Here is a 23,411-nt window from a genome sequence, read left to right as displayed (position 1 = left end):
TAGATATCTGCAATATGTCTGCATTCCTACATTGGGAAATATATTTGTGCTATTTTATATATTAAACAGATCTCGGTGCATTTTGACCTGGGAGAATCAACTCTCCTTTCCCTCTTCTGCAGCTCATGTGTATATTTATTGTAAAACTTTTTAAAGAAACTAAACTTGAAATCTTAAAACAGAGCCAGGACAGAAATAACTGTTGCCAAAAAAAATATTTAATTTTTTCCAGTTTCATTTTGTAAATCAATCTTATAGTCAGTATCAAAGAAGAGTTTGCTGATTTACACTACCCCTATAATTATGAAGCTTAAATATAAAATAAACAAATGCTAAATAGCAAATTTGTCATCAAACTAGAACTACAGCACCATCTTGTGGTGATCAGTTTATTATAGAATTAGAAATTCCAGTAAAATATACTGTATTACCTTCTCATAATAAGAATTAATACTTTTTGTCAGTTAAGTAAGGATTCTATTTAAGCTTCATTGCACCAGCAAAGGAAATAGCATGCTGATTTCAACAAAACATTGCTATTGTTGTGGGGAAAATAGGAGGAGGAAGGAGTATTAGATGTTCATCTCTTTGAGTTGTTTATAAAAATAATAAAGGCAATGGATGGATGGATGGATGGATGGATGGATGGATGGATGGATGGATGGATGGATGGATGGATGGATGGATGGATGGATGGATGAATGAACAAGTAAATATCACAAAGGGAAAAATGGTGGGATTGAAGTTGTTTTGGAAGAAAAAAATGTTACACTCTATTTTCACATCAGCTAAAGTCCTCCCATTCTGTACAAACAGTCCTCAACTAATGACCATTCAAGTGACTATTGGAAGTTACAGCAACAATGAAAAGAACAAGGACTTACAGCTGTTCTTCAAACCTATGACCCCACAGTTACATAATCAAAATCCAGATGCTTGGCAGCTGGCATATATTTATGATGGCTGCCGTGTCCCAAGGTCATGTGATTTAGGACCTCCACAGCTAGCTTTCAACAAGCAAAGCCAATGGGGAAAGCCGGATTTACTTAATGACCACTTAACGACTGCAGTGATTCTGTTAACAACTGCGGCAAAAAGGTCATACAATTGTATACAACTCGATCAACAGCTGCTTTACAGGCAACAGAAATTCCTGTCACAATTGTGGCCATAAGTAAAGAATTATCTGTATTTCAGATAGCTATTCCCTCTAGAATATATCCTTTCCTTCCATCCCCAATTTATAAAATGAACATTCAACTTTTTGTGGGCCTACTGTTATTTCCCAATGCATTATTTTGATGCAATAGTTTATGCCTTTCATTTTTTTATGATACCTTATGTGCATGGGTTGGAGAAGGCAGCTTTTTCTTTCTCAATACTGTTTTAAGAACTTAACTGTTGACAAGTATCTCTTCTGTTAAATATCAGAGGAAGGAATCTGTTCTTATTAAAGATCATTCTTGCTCAGAAGATAAGTGGGATGGGTTCCATAACGGGAGTTTCGGTTTTACTTTTATCATGAATTGATAAAATGTATAAGCCAGGTTAGCACTTGAAGGATAGTTATAGGTATAGTTTTATTGATTTGTATGCCGCCCACTCCCGAAGGACTCCGGGTGGCTTATAATAAAACAAGGGAGGGGGGAATAATACACAAACAACATTAAAATATACAACAATCACAATCTCCGGGGGGCTGGATATATCGAGAGCCCCCTGGCCTGCTGGAGCAGCCAGAACTTAACAGCTTTGCGGAAGGCCGGGAGGGTAGTAAGGGGCCGGATCTCCACGCGGAGATCGTTCCAGAGGGCTGGAGCTGCAACAGAGAAGGCTCTCCCCCAGGGAGACGCCAGCCGACATTGGCTGGCAGATGGAATCCGGAGGAGACCTAACCTGTGTGATCGAATCGGTCTATGGGAGGTGATCAGCAGGAGGCGGTCTCTCAGGTACCCAGGTCCGATGCCATGAAGGGCTTTATAGGTAACGACCAGCGCCTTGAAGCGGATCCTGAGACTAATGGGTAACCAGTGCAGCTCACGGAGGATAGGTGTAACGTGGGTGTACCTGGGTGCACCCACAATCGCTCGCGCGGCTGCGTTCTGGACCATCTGGAGTCTGAATGGACAAAGTGATCTGAATGGCAAAGTGAAAAATAATCATTTATAAAGCAAGTGACAATTAGAAACTGAGTAACAAATATGGTTCTTACACGTTTATGGTGGGGATTCCTAAACTCTTTAGCTCATAAATTTATTCGTGAAATGTAAGATTCTTACCCAATCCAAAAATATTATATGAAAAAAAAACCCTACTTTAATAGTACTAAAAATGGTGATAACATCCACCTTTGGAGGTTAATGCTGATCATTTTGAAAAACCTTGCTTTTTTTTGTATTTTTTATAAAATACAAATACAATTTTTTTATAAGGAAGGCATTAATCAACCACATTGGAGACTATACAGTTGACCTACTGAAACATTTTTTTTATCCACGCTCTTCTGTGACTAGGACCGGTCCCGCCTCTTCTTTTTCAATTTCCCCGCTCTCCTTTCCGCAACCAACCAGCGGAAGCCAACCGGGGCGACCAATCCAAGGCTCTCCTTCGCCCCCTTCGACAGGGGAACGCGCCTCCCCGCGCCTCCCCAAGGCGCCTGCGCAGTCGCCCCTACGACGCCTCGGAGGTGTGAGCAGGCCCGGCCCGCCGATTGGTTGGCGCGTTTGTTTGGGGAGGCCTGGCCGGTCGCGCGCGCGGGGGGCCGGAACGGTAGAGCCTCCATGAGCAGGTGTTGTCTACCTGTGGCCTCGGTCGTGAGGGGACTCCTCGGCTCCGTTTTTCTCTGCCTGACGCGGACTATGAGCCTCCGTGGGAACCCGGCTGCCTACCTGTCGGGGGCCGCGGGCAGCAGGGCGGGCTCTGACGGAGGCGGCGGCGGAGGGAGCGCCTTCTTTCTGCCCTCGACTTCCTCCTCGCCGCGGCCGAGGCTGCTGCGGTTGCCTGAGGTGCCGGGCGGCGAGCCCTTCAAAGCCAACGACGCGCTGCTGCACTTGCCCCTTCCCGGCCTCGCAGCCGGGCAGGCTCAGCATCACGTCGTCTACTTCCCGGGGGACGTGCAGGTAAGGAAAACGGGGCGCCGGAGACCCGCTGGTTTTCTTCGGAGCCGCGAAGCCCTCGGAGGATGGAGACGGGATCCGCGTCGAGTTGGGGGGGGGGCTGAGGGGGGGGGCGCCGCGTGTTGACCGTTGGGACTCGTTTTGTGGCACGTGCGAACGCCGGCGGGGGGGGGGGGCTCGAGGGACAGCCGGTAGACGCCCCGATAGGCTCGGCCGCGGCGGCTGCCTCTGAGCAACGATGCGGAGGAGGAGGAGGAAGAGTAAGGCAAGCCAAGAAAACGCCCAATGGCCGGGAGCTGCTTTTGGGGGTGCAGGGGGTTTCTCCACCACCAACCCCCAAGGACTTCTATCTAGGGTGACTTCTGCTTTCCTGGCAAAATTCAGGCATAAAAACGGAAAAGGAGGGGAAATTATAGCAATAATAATAACAGTTAGACTTATATACCGCTTCATAGGGCTTTCAGCCCTCTCTAAGCGGTTTACAGAGTCAGCATATCGCCCCCAAACTGCATTGGCTTAATCTCTAGGACTGGGCTTTTCTGGACATGAAAAGTGCATTTCAGAAAATTCCTACCTTCCATGTTTTTCTCAAAACATGTGTATCTTCAGGGGAAAGGCTGTGTTAAGGCCCATTTCATGATCAGGACTAAGGATAGTCCTTCTTGCTCTTGACAACACAACTATAGCACTCTTTCCTTAGGAAAGTGGATTTGATGTTAAATCTCATATAGCAATAGCAATAGCAGTTAGACTTATATACCGCTTCATAGGGCTTTCAGCCCTCTCTAAGCGGTTTACAGAGTCAGCATATTGCCCCCAACAACAATCCGGGTCCTCATTTTACCCGCCTCGGAAGGATGGAAGGCTGAGTCAACCTTTGAGCCGGTGAGATTTGAACCGCCAAACTGCCGAACTAGCAGTCAGCTAAAGTAGCCTGCAGTACTGCACTCTAACCACTGCGCCACCTTGGCTCTAATATATTGGCCGGGGGGGAGGGGGGAGTCGTCATCAAAAGAAACCTCGAGCTCATTTAATAGGCCACGATTGGCTTTGAAAAATCTGCCGTTTCACAGCTGCATTGGGTGTTTCCCCCCATTGGAGAAGCTCCTGAAAGTGAAAATGGAGTCGAAACTCTTTTAAGAAATATTGCTGGATAGATCAGAGGTTTGTTAAGTTTTCTAATGGGAGTTTGTTCTAATGGGTGGGGTTTATACAACCCCAGACAAGACCCCATGGAAATCCTCCTTAGAGCAGTGTTTCTCAACCTTGACAACTTGGAAGTCCTGTGGACTTCAACTCCCATGCTATGCTGGCTGGGGAATTCTGGGAGTTGAAGTCCACAGGACTTCCAACTTGCCAAGGTTGAGAAACACTGTCCTAGAATCCTAGGCTTATGCTGGCTGGGGAATTCTGGGAGTTGAAGTCCACAGGACGTCCAAGTTGTCAAGGTTGAGAAACACTGTCCTAGAATCCTAGGCTTCCGGCTCAAAGGTCTTGCACAAATCTTGACTGACCTTTGAGTTGTTCGAGTTTGTTTGTATCATTTCTCAAACCAAGAAAGGTTTTTTCCTCCCTGGTGGCCATTATTTATTCTTATTTCACAGTAAAAGAAATGAAGCTGTTTTCTCTGGTGGTTGTGGGATTTTTTTCCCCCCTGTGGATAAATTGGTGGCAAGGAGAAAAACCATACAGTTATTATACTTACAGCCCAGGTGAATGAATCAGGTTTAAGCCAACTGAAATTTTAAAAAATATATACAATACCTAATTCAGAAAAGGTTTAAGACATAATGGAAGCTCAAAGGATCTTGATATCTATCACTGTAGAGAAATCAATGAGAGTTTCAGGTTTCTAAGGTGCAAATGGAAATAGAAGACATTTGTCTCCATTTTTGAAGTTGGTGTTGAGACAGGATGCTGCGCATCAACCCAAATTCCAGAGTATTTTGTAACAAATGGAAGTGTTGGAAGATATTGTCATTTTAGCTTTAAAGGGTTTAATGGCATTTAACATCAATGGGCAGTAACTCAATCCCAGCAAGATGAAGTGTATTTCCAGAGATCAAGGCTCTTCCATCTTTAGTTCTGGATGGGGTTACGCAACCCCAGATCGACCCATTGTGCGATCTGGAAACCCTCCTAGAGTCCTAGACTCAAAGAGCAGGTGGCACTCATGGCTAAGAGCCTTTGCACACCTTCAGCTGGTACACCAGGTGCACACATTCTTGGACCAGAAGGCCCTGCTCACAGTAACTCTCACTTCTGTAATCTCTCATTTAGACTAGTGCAACACGCTGTATGTGTGGCTATCGAAACTTCAATTGGTCTAGAATGCGGGCAGCAAATGGCACAAGATATATAGCGTCTATAACCCCACTTTTGTATGAGCTGCAATGATTACCTGTTTGTGTCTGGGGGGCACAAATTCAGAGTCCTGGTTGTAACTTCTAAAGACCTAAATGGCCTGGGACCAGATTACCGGAGGGATCATCTTTTTCCAAGAGTCTCCACCCATCCACTTCAATCTAGCAGAATGGGCATGCTGCAGATCCCATCAGCCAAAGAGTGGTCCGTTGGTGAGGACTAGATGATAGGTTTCTTCTGCAGTTGTCCCTGCTCTGTGGAACTTCCTCCCTTCGGATATTAGACTGACTCCCAACCCTTTTAGCCTTTTGTAAGGCCCTAAAAACCTGTTGCAAATCCTGGGATACATTTTCTGCCTTTACTGATAACACTACACTGGCCAAGTATCTCAGCTGCTATGTATTTTCATTTTGGATTTTATTATTTTTAATCATTTGATTGTTTTAAAATACTTTAGTGTTTTAATTGTGTTTTTTTTACTTGTAAGCCACCCAGAGTCATTGACTGTGATGGGTGACTATAGAAATTAAATGAATACATGCATGCATGCATACATACATATTCAGAAAAACCAGATAAATTACAGTAGGCTGGAATAGCTTAAAAGGGACAGCTGCATTCATTTCAATGCATGCATTCCTCAAATTTTATTAGAGTTAAGTATGTTATTTCTACTCTGCATGTAACCTGAATTTTTTTCCAATAATTTCCTCTAAAATAGTGCCTCTTTATCTATTTCATTTCAGAACTATCATGAAATTATGGCTTGCCATCCAGATAACTTCCAGTGGAAACAATGGTGCTTAGAAAATGTTGCAATTATTCTTGGTCATCGTTTTCCAGGCAGTTACATTTGGATTATAAAATGTTCCCGTATGCATTTGCACAAGTTCAGCTGCTATGATAATTTTGTGGCAAGCAATTTATTTGGAGCACCTGAACACAGTACTGACTTTGGAGCCTTCAGACACCTTCATGCCCTGCTAGTTAACGCATTTAAACTTGCTCAAAATTTTGTGTCTCAGAAAAGCATGTGCGACTTCAGCAACAATACAAAGGCAGTTCCTTGTGAATTGCCTACTTTTGCAACTAGTAATGGTTGCCCAGCAGCGGAGAAACACTGTGAACATGTTAGCAATTCTGCTATGAGCTTTAATGAGCCTTCGGCTATTGGTAGAGCTTCATTCACATTAATAGGATTCAGTAAAGGCTGTGTTGTCTTGAACCAATTACTTCACGAACTGAAAGAAGCAAAAAAGGACAAGGATATAGATGCTTTTATACAAAATATAAAAGCTATGTACTGGTTGGATGGCGGTCATTCTGGAGGAAGTAATACTTGGGTAACATACCCTCACGTGCTGAGAGTCTTTTCACAGACTGGAATCTCGGTTAATGCTCATGTCACACCATATCAGGTATTTGATACAATGAGAACATGGATTGGAAAAGAGCACAAGAGATTTGTACAACTTCTTGAGGAGTTTGGTGCAAATATACATAGCCAACTTCATTTTGCTGATGAAGCACCTTCTTTGGACAATCACTTCAAAGTGCATGAAGTATTTTGATGTGTTAATAACGGCAGTATACTGTATCTGCAAAATAGATCTTAAGCTTCAAGTTTTCTTAACACTTGGAAGAGGAAATGTTGCATATGCTTTCTACTGCTTATAACCGAAGTCACCAGAAAGTTACAGCTTTTGGATCTGAACAAGGCAATAGTATCCATGAGGAAAACCAATTTAAGAGTAAAAAGGAAAAAAAAAACCTTAATTCAGATTAATGTTATTGTCTAGAATTATAATGAGCAAAACTTTCAAGCCTAGGTATAAAAAGATCATCTTCAAATTCTTCTAATTTGATGAAATTGAAGTTTTGTTTTTGAATAAAATCCTGTTATTGATATGGGATAATTATTAGAATATCAAAGCTATTCTAAACATTATTTAGTACTTTAGCACAAGCAATGCAGTGAATTGGTCATTTTGACAGTATTTGTCTTCATTGCAATAAGTATACAATAACCTTGGGAATAAGGTGAATAACTACTGTAGTGTTGTGCCACAGATGCCCTGCAGTTTCTAACCATTGCAAGCATCTGCACATGTATTTTTTTGTTTTCTTTGCAGGGGGCAGGCATTGGAGGAGAATTGAACAACTTTGTGTGTTGTGTGTGTACAAAAAAAACGTACACACATGGTTCAACATTCCATATTAATGGTGAAGCTTAACTAAGGCTCAATACAATTTTGAGCTTTTGTAACTTGAGACTGTTAGAACTTTTATAACAACTGTTATAACAACTTTGCTGAATATAAAGCCATGTAATTATATTAATACTGTACGTTTTTGAAAAATGATAGTAGCATATAATTATTTATAACGCAGGAATACCAAGCAGCATTCTCTATAAAATGGCAACTATGTGAGAGAAGGATTACCACAGTGTAAAACATTTGGATGTTTCTGTTAGTTATAATTAAAGTATTAATCCATCAGTGCAATTGACCGATATTTCTATACATTGTTTGAAAGCTAATTACTAAAAACTGGAACACTATCTGAAAATGGGGAAAATAGAATTCATCTGAATTTTAAAAGATTTGTGACACAGTAGGGACCCTTAAAACAGAATTCCCCAACCTTTCCAGCTTTGCGGCCCTGGGGAGGGAGAGGGGATGGTTCTGCACAGCTGGGGTGCGCACACGTGCATTCGCCATCACTTCCGCCACCCAGTTCCAAACCACTCAAGGTCCAGTAGTGGGCCAGTAGTTTGGGGACCCCTGCCTTAAAACTTTGATGAAAAAAATATTGTTGAAAGGTGATAAAATTATTGCTATAAAAAACTTACGTTAAAAGACAAAAGCTGTATCTAAATTGTTTTTGCTATAACAGAAACTGTTTGATAATCTAATTTTCACAAAATATCCTCCTAATTACATTTCTCCATATGTGTTTTGCAAGAAGGGAACCTTTTAACAGTAACTTTTTAAAATGGGATAGAAAGTTAAGGTAGAGGAATCAATACAAATAGAGATCATTATTTGCAAGAAAACAAGCACTGCCAGCTTACTATTCAGTGTATAAGCCACACAACTTTTGAGCATGAATAAGCTATAAAATTATTGTTTGGTTATAATGGGGCGGGGTTCATGATATGTTCATTCCATGGAAGCCATTTTTCCTACTCTGGTGCCTCTAAACCCTATGCGGCAGATTTGAGTGTCATGCAAGAGCTATGAGAATAAAAAAGTTGTGTTTTGTTAGCCGTAGACTTTTAGCATAGACTCCGATGCCATCTCATACTATGTAAAAATGATGCAGGTTTATCACATCAATATAAATGTGAAATGACTATTTGTCCTGATCCAATAATTCACTGTAGGCACTTGAGATATTGTACACTTCCCCTCCCCTTTTATTTATTCCCCCCACTTCAGCATTTCCAAAGGGATGTGCGCATGGAAGAGGGAAAGCCAGGATGTTAAGTAGGTCAAATCTCATAATGATGTTTGTGCAGCCAAAATGCAGGGATTTTTCCTTTTCATACCTTCCAATGAGATTTTTTGTTACCATTGCACTTTGAAATATATTTTGAAGCAAAGTCTTTACTTCTTAGTGCATGTTTTAAAAATAAAAGGCTGATAATTTAGTCATCTCCAAATTAATAGTCTACAACCAAAATATCCAGCTTTTAATAAGACACTATTCACATATTGCTTCACAATAGAAGTTAGATGATGCCAAAAGATTAGGTAAGTCTTACAGTATTCTGGAGAAAATTAATTCCATCTACAATTAGGCTATTATATCTATTTACTGAAATGAATAGTATCTATTAAAAGCTGGATATTTTGGTTGTAGACTATTGGAGATGACTAAATTACCAGCATTTTTAAAACATGGAACTAAGAAGTAAAAACTAACTTTCTAATAGTCAAGTGAGTTCTTCTGTTTCCCAAATTCGGTCTTGAAGAGTGAAAGATTTGGGACTGAAGTAAGAGGGAAATAGTATATTGCATGCCTTCACTACAACTCATTAACTCTGTCACAGTATAAAGATACACTGAATTTTCTATGCCAATAAATATTTTCAGTGTGACATACTTTCTTTACCTTTGAAAGCTGGTTTTATAAATAAGCTTTGTGTTTTCTTAAAGAAAATACTGACATAAATTGAACTTTATTTTCCTGAATGGAGCTAAGATAGTTACTTTTGTTTCAATAGAGAATTGGAAGACCATTGGATAAGAAAACTGAAAGTAGTATCGTATTAAAGATAGCTTTTTTAAAAAATATATTCAGTTCAATAAAGTGTTTTGATGTTTCACTAAAATGCAGAGTACATTGTTCAAGACTAATCTTTTGAGTAGGTGTAATTAAGAGATTTATTTTTAAACTCTAAATTAGTTTTCTAAGCATGAGAAAATAAATACTGTATCTTCCAGTTACACATTTTGCTTCCAATCCGTAGCTTAGATTGTACTGATACTTCACTGGACATACCAGTCGGAGAGAGGCTGTCCTGGCCAGGAGGAAGGGTCAAGTAGCTGGAATCATTCAGGATCAGTCTGGAATTGTTATGCAGGAAAAAAGGGCAAGACAACTAACAAAAACAAAACGTTCTGCACAAATTACACAGTGACCATCCTATTAATTGGTTCACAAGAGAGAGTTTAATATGTTTCTTAAAACAAGTATTCAAAAAAAAATTATTCATAATTGCTGCTGTAAGTTTTTTCTTGGATGTGTAATGCCATTCTCCTACCATAGAAGTCTCTGTATTCCTCAGGAAGTTCTTCCAGGGTTTTTAGTGCTCTATCCAAAATCTGTATTGCTCTTGAGGCTGCAGTGAGATCTTTGTTTCCATACGTATCTGTTTTATCATAGTATTCAGAAGGAAGCTGCTTCCAGAAAACATTGACTCCAACTCCAAATTCCTCAGAAGTCACATTATGGAACCACAAGGCTGATGGGGAAGGGAATCGCGAAATATATTTTATACATGTACTAAAAAAATATTTAATTTTATTTATCAACCAGTAATTAATTTACAGTGACAGCTTTACAGGAAGATGTTTCAAACTTGCAAACATATTAACTCTAAATACACCCATGTTTCTATAAATTGAAGATTTGAAAATTGTTCTAAAAATATACCAGTATTTGGGACTATAGATTCTTTAGGCTAGATTAGACCACTAAATCTAAGAGGAAATTTATAGTAGTGAGTTGTAGCTGGGAGAAGACTGCTAACCACAAATGCCAGTGAATGAAGTTGAAGCCATTTTTTGCTGATTCTTCAGCTGAACATCGGAAACACTTCGGAAAGTCCCTGTAATCCTTGATTTAGGACTGGTCGTTTAACTTCTATTCACAATCATGACAGCCTCAGAACGGATCTTTGAAGACTCCAAGACATTTCACATTTCACCTAACAAACTAATTTAGATTCAAGTAGCATCCAGAATACAACTTCAAAAATCTACTCCTCGTTGTGTTTTTGTCTTCCCCTTTCTTTCCTGCCTCATTCATGTATGCTTACCAGTTTGAAGTCCAAATAGACTTCTACTTCTAAGGATACATATCTAGTAACTATAAACATCATTAACTACTTTGATTAAAGAAAGTATTTCTTACAGCTTTGCTTCTATATGAAAACCACTCTCGGACTTTTTGTTTGAAACTGAAAAAAATGTTATATTCATTTTATGATTTGACATTATAATTGTTTAAGATAATTCCACTGTGCATTATTGAATTTTAGATCAAAAGGTTAATGTTTTTTATATTGGTAACTGTACCAAAGAAAGTTGAAAGCTACAGTTTTCTTATTTTTCCCCCTTTCCTTATTGTCATGCACTTTCCCCCTCCTGAAGTATATTGAAAAATAATTACTTATTATAGACACCATAACTGAATTTTACACTCTGTATAGATTAAGGCCATGTAATTTAGTGCTGTTCAGAATTTAAAAGTCACATTTATTTTCTCTAGCTTTTTTCATCAGTGATTTATTTAAAAAATACTTCTACCATTTACAAAGTTTTTATTAGTTAGAGTTTGTATTAAGTATTTGGTTTCATAGGTTCTCACAAATAAGTGTTCACTTATTTTTTTGAACTCTGGCTTAACATGATATGCGAATAGGGAGACATTAAGGACAAAAACCATGTCAAAAGTCATGGTTTTTCCACGATATACAGTATAAGTCAGATCACTATAAGTCATGGCTGAGATAGAATTGCCTCTTTTTGTGTGGTTTTAAATACAATTCGCTGCACATAAGCATGCAGTCATAAAAAAAGTCTCCTGTAACTGATTGACTGACTGAATTCTAAGCTGAATCAGGCCAGAGTAGACAGTTTTATACAATCCTTTAAAAAAAAGAGAAAATAGCTGAATTTGTTGTTGGTTTTCTTACCAGGAATGAATAAGACATCTCCTGCTTCCAGCTGACATTCATAACGTCTAGCTTTGATAAAGAGAGGATATTTCTTCATGTTTGGTTTATCCACATCTAGTACCTCAGACTTCGTGCCTAATGAAGATTTCAATGAACAATCAATGACAATGCTTCTATTAAACTGTGTTACTCTTAATGCTACCAGCATAATATTTACACCTCTCATTTGGGAGCAAAACATCCGGGAGAGAAAGATTGTATGTCTAAGTATATATAGACACACATAGAATACTATCTGCCTCAAGTTGAGTGCTGGGCTGCCAAAATGATGATTTTTCCCCCTTTCTCTAGCTCTTTTAAGCTATCAAATGGTACTAAATCAATTATTTTAACTACAGTATGGTACAATTTAAGTCTAAGTCTTAAATTAGACCAAATGGGACATCCTTTCTCTGCAATCTCAGAAACACTACTGTTTTAACTGATCAAAGACATTAATCCCACTATTTCATTCCAGAATGGCTTTCCTTTATTCAGTGAATGCCAGCTTTGGAAATATATGTGATTCAAGCAAATATCAAACGACAAATCTGCTCTTCAGTCTCATCTAGAATGCAGATGGTGCTGCACAATGCAACTGTCAACTGATCTTTAGCAATTTGCATCTCATTAGCAACTGCCTACTCTAGTTAGCTATTTTAGTGGTTGAAAGGGGCTGTGTCCCTTGATTTGCTTTTTTTCTTTTGTGTTTATTTAAAGTTTATAGGCAACACCACAGGATGGCTCAAGTAGCCCTTGAGTTACAACTGTAATGGAGCCTGCCCATTACAGTCGGAAGTCAGGACAGCCATTAAGTGAAGCACCTCATTTTATGACTCTCCATCTCGGCTCTCCCCAATGCAAATGTGCAGGTCATTAAATGAAGCACGGGGGTACCTCAAGGTAGGAGAGACCTTGGTAATAGTAAAAGTTCCAGTAATTTAATGCCTGTTTACAAAGTTATCATGTGTGTATCCTGGTCAAAAATCAAGGTTATCCTGCAGGGTAAACAAAATAATATCCAAGTTTATGAAAAACTTTAAAGTTTACAAATGTAAAAAAAATGACAAACAGATTCAGGGAAAGAGGCCCAATCAAAAATTATTAAAAATGCACAACAAATAAAGGCAACAGAATACTCAACATAATTTTGAATCATGCAATGTTATTAACAATGTTGAAGATTAAAGAAAAACACCACTGTACACAAATGGTACGGAACAGGGGTCTCCCTGGGTGACCTTGAGCCATTTGGAACCAGGCTGTGAAAGTTCAGAACGTGCACAAGCAGCAGGCAAGCTTGTGCACACTCCATTTGTGCAAGCGGCGGAACCATTCGCTCCCCATCCGCCAGTCCACAAAGCTGTATAGGTTGGGAAACTGATATAGAAGGTAATGGTTCACCAACAAAAGCGCGCCCGATGAAACCGCGGCGAGAAAACCGCGAGTTCTAAACCGCGCTGATGAATGAGCGCAGAAGCGCGCCGACAACAGCACGCCAACAGAAGCGCGCTCTAAACCTAACCCTGAACCTAACCCTTACCTTAACTTAAATCATGCTTCTGTCGGCGCGCTGTTGTGGGCGCGTTGATGTTGCGGTTTTCACGCCGCGGTTTTGTTGTGCGCACATTTGTCGGGTCACGGAAGATAACTACTTTAAAAAGTTGTAAAAGAGGATTACACCAAATGTCTGAAAGGTAGTTTACTCACAACTAGTAAATATGATCTAGGTTTCAAAAGCAAAACAAAGTTGAGTTTGTCTGACATTGAATCAAAGAACATGAGACATTTATTCCAAGGGACCCTAGAGATATCTGGGCAACCGATGTGGAAACTAGAACATTACAAATAAGGGAAATATGGTCGGATGCAGCAGGAGTGTTCTTCAACCCTTATGTAGTGTCCACTTTTAAGCTAGGTAACCCATGCAAACACACCTGATAAATATAAATATGGTGCATCACGGGGACTGAACAGTACAACTCGTTTCTTTCCTGTCACCTGAATTAAGAAGTTATCCATTATCTACAAATATAAAAACAGTAAACATTACTGAGCATGTGATCATGTAAGACTTTCAATATTAACTTAGAGTTGTCATATTAGCAGTAATACTCATTTACGGTGACTCTGAAAACAAGGGCGGATCATGAACCTTTGGTCTCTTGCCCTTTTCTTACGTGGAGAAATAGGAGATTCTCCATTCGTAAAAGAAAAAACATGTAGAGAACACTTAGCATTAAGACAATTTTTCACATTATAGGGTAAAATAACCGTATCTCGTCTCTCTTTATATCTTTATCTCTGGGTGCAAACCCACACAGATTATATATACCAACGATTGTAGTATTAGCAGCAAAACATTGCATTATTTCCTCCCTGCTTCACTGGAGAGGTTCAAATAAAAATGTCCTGTTCATTAGTTTAATCCCCAATATACTCCAAGTACAGATCGTGCTGTTGTTTAGGTAGATTGAAAGATACTGGTTTTCAATCAAAATCTTTAGGCATAAGTCCAAATATACAGAAACCCTTTTTCTAACTGTTAACTATATAGCACAGGTAGAGTGGAAATAAGACTTTTGAAGATAGTAAAGTAGAAATAAGACTTTTGAAGGGGATATATTACTAAAAGAAATCTGCCCTGGAGAATTACTGTATTTTTCGGAGTATAAGATTCACCTTTTCCCCCCCCCCAAGAGGCTGAAAATCTGGGTGCATCTTATACATCGAATGCAGAATTTTTTGCCTCCTGAAGCCCCGTCCCCTTCACCAAAATGGCCATGCATAGCCTTATGAAGGTTTTCAGAGAGCTCCTGGGGGCTGGGGAGCCCCCAGCAGCACTCTATAAGCCTCCATAAGCCTATGCATGCAATTTTTTTTTACAAAAAACAGGCCCGTTTTCACAAAAACGGGCCCTTTTTTGCTCGTTTTTGCCCCCCCCCAAGTAGCACTCTGCAAGCCCCCCCCCCCAAGGCTATTCGTGCCTTTTTTTTTTTTTTAAAGGCCCGTTTTCACAAAAAAACAGGCCGTTTTTCGGAGGTTTGCAGAGTGCAAAAACTTTTTTTCCCCTTTTGGAAAGCTCTTTAACTGATGAGAATTACATTGATCAAGTGCTATGTCAGCACATTGTCAGTGATTTCCTTCTCCAGCACATGGATAAATACACCTGGAAACATCTACCTACCTACCTACCTACCTATTCTCTCTCTCCCTACCTACCTACTGTATTTCTCTTTCTATTTCTCTCCCTCTATCCCTCCACCTACCTACCTACACACACACTCTCTCTCCCTACCTATCTATTGTATCTCTCTCTATCCCTCTATCTACCTACCTACCTACTCTCTCGCCCTACCTATCTATTGTATTTCTCTATTTCTCTCTATCTATCCCTCTACCTATCTACCTACCTACACACTCTCCCTACCTACCTACTTTATTTCTCTTTCCCTCTCTATTTCTCTCTATATATATCCTTTTATCTACCTACCTACGTACCTACCTACTCTCTACCTACCTACCTACCTACTGTATTTCTCTTTCTTTCTCTCCCTCTCTATCCCTCTATCTACCTACCTACTTTTTTTTAAATTTGTCTCTTCAAAACTTTGGTGCGTCTTATACTCCGGTGCGTCTTATACTCCGAAAAATACTTTTAATAGATTACCATGCTCCTTTTAGAGGCCTTTGTAACGAGTCAGAGAAACAGGATCCATAGTAGAGAAATGAGGAAAAGATGTTTACATATTTACAAGAAAAAAAAACCCAGGGGCAAATTAATATATTCCATGTGCAACACTGAGATAAGGATAGTCCTTGGTTAACAACTGAAATTGGGATCAGACTTTCCATCATGAAGTGATCTGGTTGTAAAGTGTAATGTCACTGACTGCATGATTTAGGGATGGCAATCCTGGCAATGCTCACTGCCATTGTTAAGTGAGAACCTCAGGTCATTAAGCAAGTGCCAAGCAGCTCACAAGCAGGCCACCAGGGTAGTAAGGTAGGTTGCATGACACATGTGCCGTGAGGCTAGGAGTAGCTGTTGCCAGGTGAGGAGAGGATGGTAAGTAATCTACAAGGCACAGTATGAATGCAGCTGGAGGTGGCTGCTACTAGGTGGAGAAGGATGCAAGAGACTCACTGGAGCAACCTGTGGCCTTTCCTGCTGGCTTCCCCATTGAGTTTGCTTGTGGGAAGCCAGCAGGGAAGGTTGCAAATGGGAATCATGACACCGACTGATGCTGCAACTGTCACTAAGTGTGAGCCAGTTGCCAAACACCTGATTGCAATCACATAATATCAGGGGTGCTGGGACACCTAGAACTTCAAAAACCAATTGTAAGTCTTCTTCAGGGCCATTATAACTTCAAATTATTGCTGAAACGAAGACTACCTGTATCTCATTTGGAGGAACACAATATGTCTGACTAGACTTAATATAATACATTGAGGGATATTCAGAAAAAAGCTGATGGGTCTTTTTAAAAAAGCAGTTAGCATATGTCAGAACATATTCATAATACTACCAACAAAGCTTGGTCGTGCTAAGAAACTAGAAAGCTGCCCTAACTGTGTATAGTTTTGTAAATAGTACTAGTAGAGTTTCAAAAGCAGATATGGTGTCATTTTGTCTATCAATCTAAATGCCTAATTGAGTCAGATATAAGAGAAATTCTTTGTCACAGTTATTTTATTCATCAAAAACTACCCCAAACTTCTTCTGTTATCCAATACTCAAGCTCTGCTCCAAAAACCCTGCCATCAAATTTTCTTCACATATGTCATTGCTCATTTATTATATCCCATTAATAATCATTCCTCCAACTGAAATTATAGGAACAAAGTAGAAATGGCTTAGCCCAGAATTAAGGCTTTTCTAGTTGTATCTAAATGGACACGTTATATCAAGCACAGATCAGAACAAATATTATAGGAGGAATTCCTGAAGAACTTCGTAAAGATCAGAAAGTTTTACAATTGTAAAAATAAAAATATGTGTCACTGTCTTTTTGATATTCAAACTGGATTCATTGTGTTTTAAGAGTTTATTATTGTTTGATGGAGTATAAATCCTTAATTTTGATTTAGAAAAATAAGTCTGAAAGTCCTGGCTTAGTTTTAACACCTACAGCGTTCCTTTTAAATATTTTTTAAGGACACAACACAAAACCTTCTTCACATACAGGTTAAAATGAGTGTAGCATACTTTTCATTAATAAATGTTTAGGAATATATTATTTACATCATAGTGTGTCCAAAGTTGTAGACCTTCTGAACTTATGCGGAAGACACTAGAGAAAAACTGTTCCTTATCAAAGTATTCTGGAATTTGAATGTCATCTGCCAAGAAAGGAAACTGCTTTCTCAGGTCTGCAATATCCTGAAATAAAAATATTTATCTTGACTAGAGTTGCATATTATGCTAAGTTATAAAACAGCATTTAGAAATCATAGCAAGGTTCATACAATATACGAAGCCAAAAGCAAACCATTCTATGGCTTAGTGCAATGTCATTTACATCTGAAACCTCTGGAAGAGGAAAATGACTATTAGGGTGTTGCAGAAAGACAAAAGGACCTTAGTCCATAACTGTAATTCTGCTAGTTTTCTCCCCCGTGAACTGCAAAATCTCTTCAATTTGAAGAGATTTTGATTAGCTTGGGCTACTAATAGGGCATTTAGAACAAGCCAAATCCATCAAATATATCCATGTTTCAACTGAGCAAGTTCAAATAATACACAATAAGCATGGATAATTGGGCTTCATTTGAAGCACTTCAAATCCTACATTCATTTCCAGATTGTGAAGAAATTGGGGCATGCATCTCACAAAGGAATAGAAAAAATATGAATATGTTAGGAGCAGTTTTAATATTGAACTGCTGAAGTTAATATGGGTAAACAAGATAGCAAATGGCTCAGAAATTCACTCAACAGCCCAATGAAATAATGATTTTCAAATGTCTTTCCAAATCATGAGTCAGGGAGTTGCAAGGCAGGATAAAACTCTTTTTGCAAAAACATCTATTTCCTCATCTGTCCCAGGAAACAACAGTGATAACACTAGTCAATCCTTTTCTCTATCAGCTTTATGATTCTCCATTCTCTCTATTTAAACATAGTAAAAAAGCACAAACTAAGGACAGAATTTATGTAAGTTTTATCTGGGATAGCTCAGAGGTGCACTAACATTTTTAGGATGAGTTTTTACTTACACAATGTACTCACCTTTCGGGGATCATCTCCCAATGATCGTAAATAATACTTTTCATCCTTAAAAATACAAACACATAGAAAATAAATTGCAATGAATAGGCACATTAATATTTATTTGTCTTATCAAGTACCATGTAGTTTGATAGCTGAAAAAGAACCTACACTAAAAAACAGCTGAACTAAACTATTAGTAAGCAAATAATATATTACCTCTGAAAGAAAATAATCCAAATGTTTGATTTCAGCTGCTCTTTTTACAAATACATCAAAAGGCAATGTTCTGAAAATCAAAATAAAATTACCAAATTATTTTAAACGGATGGACTGACTGTTTACCAATAATTATCTCAAAACATCATCTTTGATCAAAGAAAAATGATATAATTAAGAACAGCTGTTTAACATTAACACATAATTTAAATGCCACTGACATCAATGAAATGAACTTCCTGAAACAGACTTAGGATCAGCTTGATATTTTCCGCAGATCAATTACTGGTAAATTTATGTTGGTTGCCATATAAATGGATTCAATTCCTCTAGTCAATTAATTAATCTAGTGAAGCATATCCACTAGCAGAATTAGGAATAGAATCCTCAACAATTCCCAGTCCTGTCTACTACTCTGCTCCCAAAATGCTCTCTACAAGATTGGTGGACCTCCCCAAAAATTCAGATAGTGATGCTAATGGCACTGGGAGGGGAGTGGGGGGAGAGATCAGGAACTACTGTAGGAAAGATAATGCTCCCTTTCCAGCTTAATAGTTGGAAATTCCTCCAAGAAACTTCATGAAGAATTCCTAACAGTCTGAAGAGACAGCTGGATCCTCACTTCCACATGACACAATATTTCACGTTGAAACGAATGGCTTTATTTCCAATGATTTTCTCATACAGACATTAGCTCCCACCAAACTACTTGATACAGTATCAGCTTATGATTTCTGTTCACATTTGTGGTAGTATGCAGAATTGCTTCCATTTTTTTAAATAAGAACTCCGACTGTAAGCTAGAGTACACTATGATCTGATTGTAGTTGCAATGGGTGACTGACTGAGGCGCAGAGAAGGCAGCCATGGAAAACAGCGTAAACAAATTACAATAATTGGATTCACTGGATTTGAAGATTACCGTATTTTCACCCATATAACCCGCCCACGCAAATAACCCGCCCACGCATATAACCCGCGGGTTTTCCGGATCGTGTAAAATATCTTCCGTATACCCCGCCCACGCATATAACCCGCGACGAGTAAGAGAGAAGGGAAACAGCTGAGATGGGGGGGGGAAGAAACGGAGAAACAAGCCTGCGCAAGCTGGGGAAGAGGAAAGGAACGGAGGAGAAGGAAACAGCTGAGATCGGGGTGGGGGAAGAAACGGAGAAACAAGCCTGCGCAAGCTGGGGAAGAGGAAAGGAACGGAGGAGAAGGAAACAGCTGAGATCGGGGTGGGGGAAGAAACGGAGAAAGAAGCCTGTGCAAGCCTCCGATCGTGTAAAATATCTTCCGTATACCCCGCCCACGCATATAACCCGCAGGGGGGCGCTGTGCATGTAAAAACCGCATATAACCCGCGGGTTATATGGGTGAAAATACGGTACATCAACCTATTTGCTTCATTAGTTAAAACAGTACAATTATTTACTATGGTGGGAAAACAAGTTTGTATAAGAGACAAGTAAGAGAATGTGAACATTTGGTCTTAGATACATACACACTTAAACACAAAGCCTGACAACTGTAGCCATCATGAAAACGTGTAGCTGGATTGACAATATAAAGTCAGTACAAAAAAACTCTACTATCTAGGTCGGGGAAAAGCTAAGTGAGCCATAAGATTTATTAACGCAAATAGTTCTATAGCTGCTTGTTTTCTTTCCCAAATGGCACATCTCCAAATTGGTTTTGAGCTAAGAGCCGAGGTGGCGCAGTGGTTAGAGTGCAGTACTGCAGGCCACTTCAGCTGACTGTTATCTGCAGTTCGGCTGTTCAAATCTCACCGGCTCAGGGTTGACTCAGCCTTCCATCTTTCCAAGGTGGGTAAAATGAGGACCCAGACTGTGGGGGCGATATGCTGACTCTGTAAACTGCTTAGAGAGGGCTGAAAGCCCTATGAAGTGGTATATAAGTCTAACTGCTATTGCTATTGCTATGTGACAAGTCTAAATCTAACTAGAACAGCAACATCTGAGCTGCTACCAGTTCCCACTTACAGAAACAGAGTAAAGCTTGGAACAGAATACCTATACACAAAGTTCTTACTAAGGAAGTTCATCTGTGGCACAGTGGAAACATGAACTTTTACTTCTTTTTTTCCTGATGCTTGACAAAGGTAATCTACTGTCCATTTGGTTACACAAGGGCCCAGATCTATTCCTTTCAGTACCGCAGGCTTTCTCTGAGAATGAAAAAAAGTTATTTAATTACATGCCACTATTTTGCTATTAGAAACAAACAAACAGTTATGCGTTATCTTCTACTACCAACTATCCAAACCTAAGAAAAGCATAATTGTGTACCAATAAAATGAACATCTATATTTCTAACTCTTATGATTTTTCTAACAGAGCATGCTTTAATGAAATACATCATATTAATCTTTATTCTAATGGCAAGATAAGCAGTAATGAACACCCTACAACACAGTACTGGATTAATCTACATTTTGCAGTTTTGTAGTCTAATTCTTAGCACAACTATTTTGAAGCAAGGCCCCCAAATTGTAATTGATTTCTAAATAATATATTTAGACACAGTTCACTGAACCTTATAGGTTCAAGTCAATACTTAAATTGTTTTTCAATAAATCTATGAAAGAGACAGGAAACAAAGTACTGTACTGGAAGAACATAGGAGCAAATCTAAATATTAAAGGCAAAACTCAAATTGACTATTTAAAATGGATATAGATTAGTATATTAAGAGACAAAGCTGATGGAAAGAAATATATCCTAAGTCCAAAATTAAATTGTAACTTTTATGGTTTGTCTAATTGCAAACAATGCTGAATGCCTAGCCTTCAAATTCAACACATTATCTTCTAAGCATTAGTTAAGGAAATGAATATAACAAGCACTATTAGGGCCAATATGCTTAAGGATATCTTCCCCTCTGCCCCCTTGATTTTTAAAAGATTTTTTAAAAATAAAAATAAAACAATAAATATAAATCTCTTAGGGATATGCAAACTGATTCAAATCTGAAATACCCCACTTTGAGGGTGAATAGCTGTTTAGAATGCAAAATGGGCTTTTCAAGACTTTGGAAAATTGTTTGAAAGTGTTTCACATTCAAAACACATTCACCTTATTTCATGCTTGAACCAGAATATTTTGAATTCAAAACAGGTCACATCAACATGGTTGAAATCTACAATATTCTGCACATCTCTAGAAGTTACGAGGTTGAAAAATAAAGCAACATCAAACATAATCAGAATTTCTTAACAATGGTCCTGAGTGCCACACAAAGCAGGGTTTTTTTTACAAATAAAAGTGTGGTTGGCTGCAATTGAATGTTGGGAGCATGCTTATGTGATCAGGAAAAAAAAAACCTCAGAAAAATAAGATAAGGAGCATTCTAGGAGGCTAAAGACTGCTGGGGAATATTTATTCATTTGTGGTAAATTGGCATATTTACATCTGAACACATCCACTCTGGCAGATATCTTCTGAAAAGTGCAACTTAACATGCTACCAAAATTAGCCTGCCATCAACTTTCCAAACATAACAATTAACAAAGAAAAGGTTAATTAATGATCTCCATCTCCTGTTTTATCTGGAGGAGGAAAACACGCCTTGCTTTACGTGCACCTAGTACTAGTTTAGGATGTAAATACTAACCACGTAGGGCACAGCCAGTACTAGATTAAACGCAGGATTAATTAGAAATGTATTCTTTTCCCATGTTATTGGAGAGACATAGGCTGATAGATGGAAGAATACAATTTAAAATTAGCTAAATCTAATTACTCTTATTTGTAATAGATATAGCTGAATAATAATTGATATTGATAGTAATGTAATAATGTATATAATGTGGAGTTGATATGATAAATAAGAATTGGATATGAGAAGGGAAGGTTGGAAATATTTTTGGACCATATACAAAGGTTATAGAGCCGAGGTGGCGCAGTGGTTAAATGCAGCACTGCTGGCTACTTCAGCTGACTGCAGTTCGGCTGTTCAAATCTCACCGGCTCAAGGTTGACTCAGCCTCCCATCCTTCCGAGGTGGGTAAAATGAGGACCCGGATTGTTGTTGGGGGGCAATATGCTGACTCTGTAAACCGCTTAGAGAGGGCTGAAAGCCCTATGAAGCGGTATATAAGTCTAACTACTATTGCTATTATTAATCACAATAATTATCACTATTAAAAAATAGAATAAAATATATACAATTAAATGTTAACTAATATGGGGAAAACGTTACGATATACGATATAATTATATAAAGAAGGGAGAATGATAATAAACTATACTGCATGGAAGATGGGGGGGGGGGGAAGAAATGTATCCTTTTCCCTGAAGTCCAAGAAACAAAGGACTCGTCTGACTATTATATATGGAACTGTTTTTTTTTATTAATACATTTTACCCCTTTTGATTTTTACTTATACCAATTACTCCTGTCTATTTTCCCACTAACAACCACCTGTGAGGTGGGCAGCGCTGAGATAGATAGATAGATAGATAGATAGATAGATAGATAGATAGATAGATAGATAGATAGATAGATAGATAGATAGATAGATAGATAGATGATAGAGAGAGAGAGAGAGAGAGAGAGAGAGAGAGAGAGAGAGAGAGAGAGAGAGAGAGAGAGAGAGAGAGAGAGAGAGAGAGAGAGAGAGAGAGAGAGAGAGAGAGAGAGAGATAGATAGATAGATAGATAGATAGATAGATAGATAGATAGATAGATAGATGATAGAGAGATAGAGAGACCGGACTCGAACTCACAGCACCGTTTTTTAGGCCACGTGCACCACGCTGCCTTTCTTTGCCACCTTATTTAGAAACGGAAAGGCGGCGTTTGAGGCTCCGGGTTTTAACCCACCAGAGGATAGACGTCCTGCAAAAAACGCTCCCGGGTAACCCCGGTGTAGTGCGGGACGCGCTGCCTCTCCATGATGTCGCCGCTCGGTCACTTCCTCCTTTTGGGTCCGGCGGTGATTTCCCTCCGCTGGAAACGAGGCCTCGCAAAACTAAGTGACCCCCCCCAGCCCCGTGCCCCGAAGGCCCCTACACCGACGGGGGTTTGG

The 23,411-nt window shown here is 39.1% G+C and overlaps 2 protein-coding genes across 3 annotated transcripts; one reads left to right on the top strand and one right to left on the bottom strand.

Moving 5' to 3' along the window:
- Positions 1 to 2,742: 2,742 nt before the first annotated feature.
- Positions 2,743 to 7,987, top strand: CUNH2orf69 (chromosome unknown C2orf69 homolog). The gene is made up of 2 exons (XM_014052443.2): positions 2,743 to 3,119; positions 6,227 to 7,987. Exons 1-2 carry the CDS (start codon positions 2,781 to 2,783, stop codon positions 7,049 to 7,051), a joined length of 1,164 nt encoding a protein of 387 aa, XP_013907918.2. The 5' UTR covers positions 2,743 to 2,780; the 3' UTR covers positions 7,052 to 7,987.
- A 2,149-nt stretch (positions 7,988 to 10,136) lies between these two features.
- TYW5 (tRNA-yW synthesizing protein 5) lies at positions 10,137 to 23,408 on the bottom strand. Of its 2 annotated transcripts, XM_087707377.1 has the most exons (8): positions 23,207 to 23,397; positions 20,395 to 20,549; positions 18,362 to 18,431; positions 18,164 to 18,208; positions 17,177 to 17,314; positions 13,866 to 13,953; positions 11,908 to 12,024; positions 10,137 to 10,452 (listed from the first exon to the last, which is right to left on the bottom strand). In XM_087707377.1, exons 1-8 carry the CDS (start codon positions 23,276 to 23,278, stop codon positions 10,196 to 10,198), a joined length of 942 nt encoding a protein of 313 aa, XP_087563503.1. In that variant the 5' UTR covers positions 23,279 to 23,397; the 3' UTR covers positions 10,137 to 10,195. The 2 variants fall into 2 exon arrangements, with proteins under 2 accessions (XP_087563503.1, XP_087563512.1); XM_087707386.1 differs by lacking the exon at positions 17,177 to 17,314 and having other exon boundaries at positions 23,207 to 23,408.
- Between the last annotated feature and the right edge of the window lie 3 nt (positions 23,409 to 23,411).

The sequence above is a fragment of the Thamnophis sirtalis genome, unplaced genomic scaffold (assembly GCF_051295495.1).
Source record: "Thamnophis sirtalis isolate CommonGarterSnake01/CBP01778 unplaced genomic scaffold, rThaSir2_p1.2 scaffold_1, whole genome shotgun sequence".
Taxonomy (NCBI): Eukaryota; Metazoa; Chordata; class Lepidosauria; order Squamata; family Natricidae; genus Thamnophis; species Thamnophis sirtalis.
Note: the sequence above shows the minus strand (reverse complement) of the source record. Positions and strands in the feature narration are given on the sequence as shown.

Coding starts and splice junctions, on each gene's coding strand:
- CUNH2orf69 (XM_014052443.2), top strand. CDS start 2,781: ATGAGCAGGTGTTGTCTACCTGTGGCCTCGGTCGTGAGGGGACTCCTC. Junction 3,120..6,226: donor ACTTCCCGGGGGACGTGCAG/GTAAGGAAAACG, acceptor ATTTCATTTCAG/AACTATCATGAAATTATGGC.
- TYW5 (XM_087707377.1), bottom strand. CDS start 23,278: ATGGAGAGGCAGCGCGTCCCGCACTACACCGGGGTTACCCGGGAGCGT. Junction 20,550..23,206: donor TGCAGGACGTCTATCCTCTG/GTGGGTTAAAAC, acceptor TTTCATTCTCAG/AGAAAGCCTGCGGTACTGAA. Junction 10,453..11,907: donor AGATGTCTTATTCATTCCTG/GTAAGAAAACCA, acceptor CTTCCCCATCAG/CCTTGTGGTTCCATAATGTG.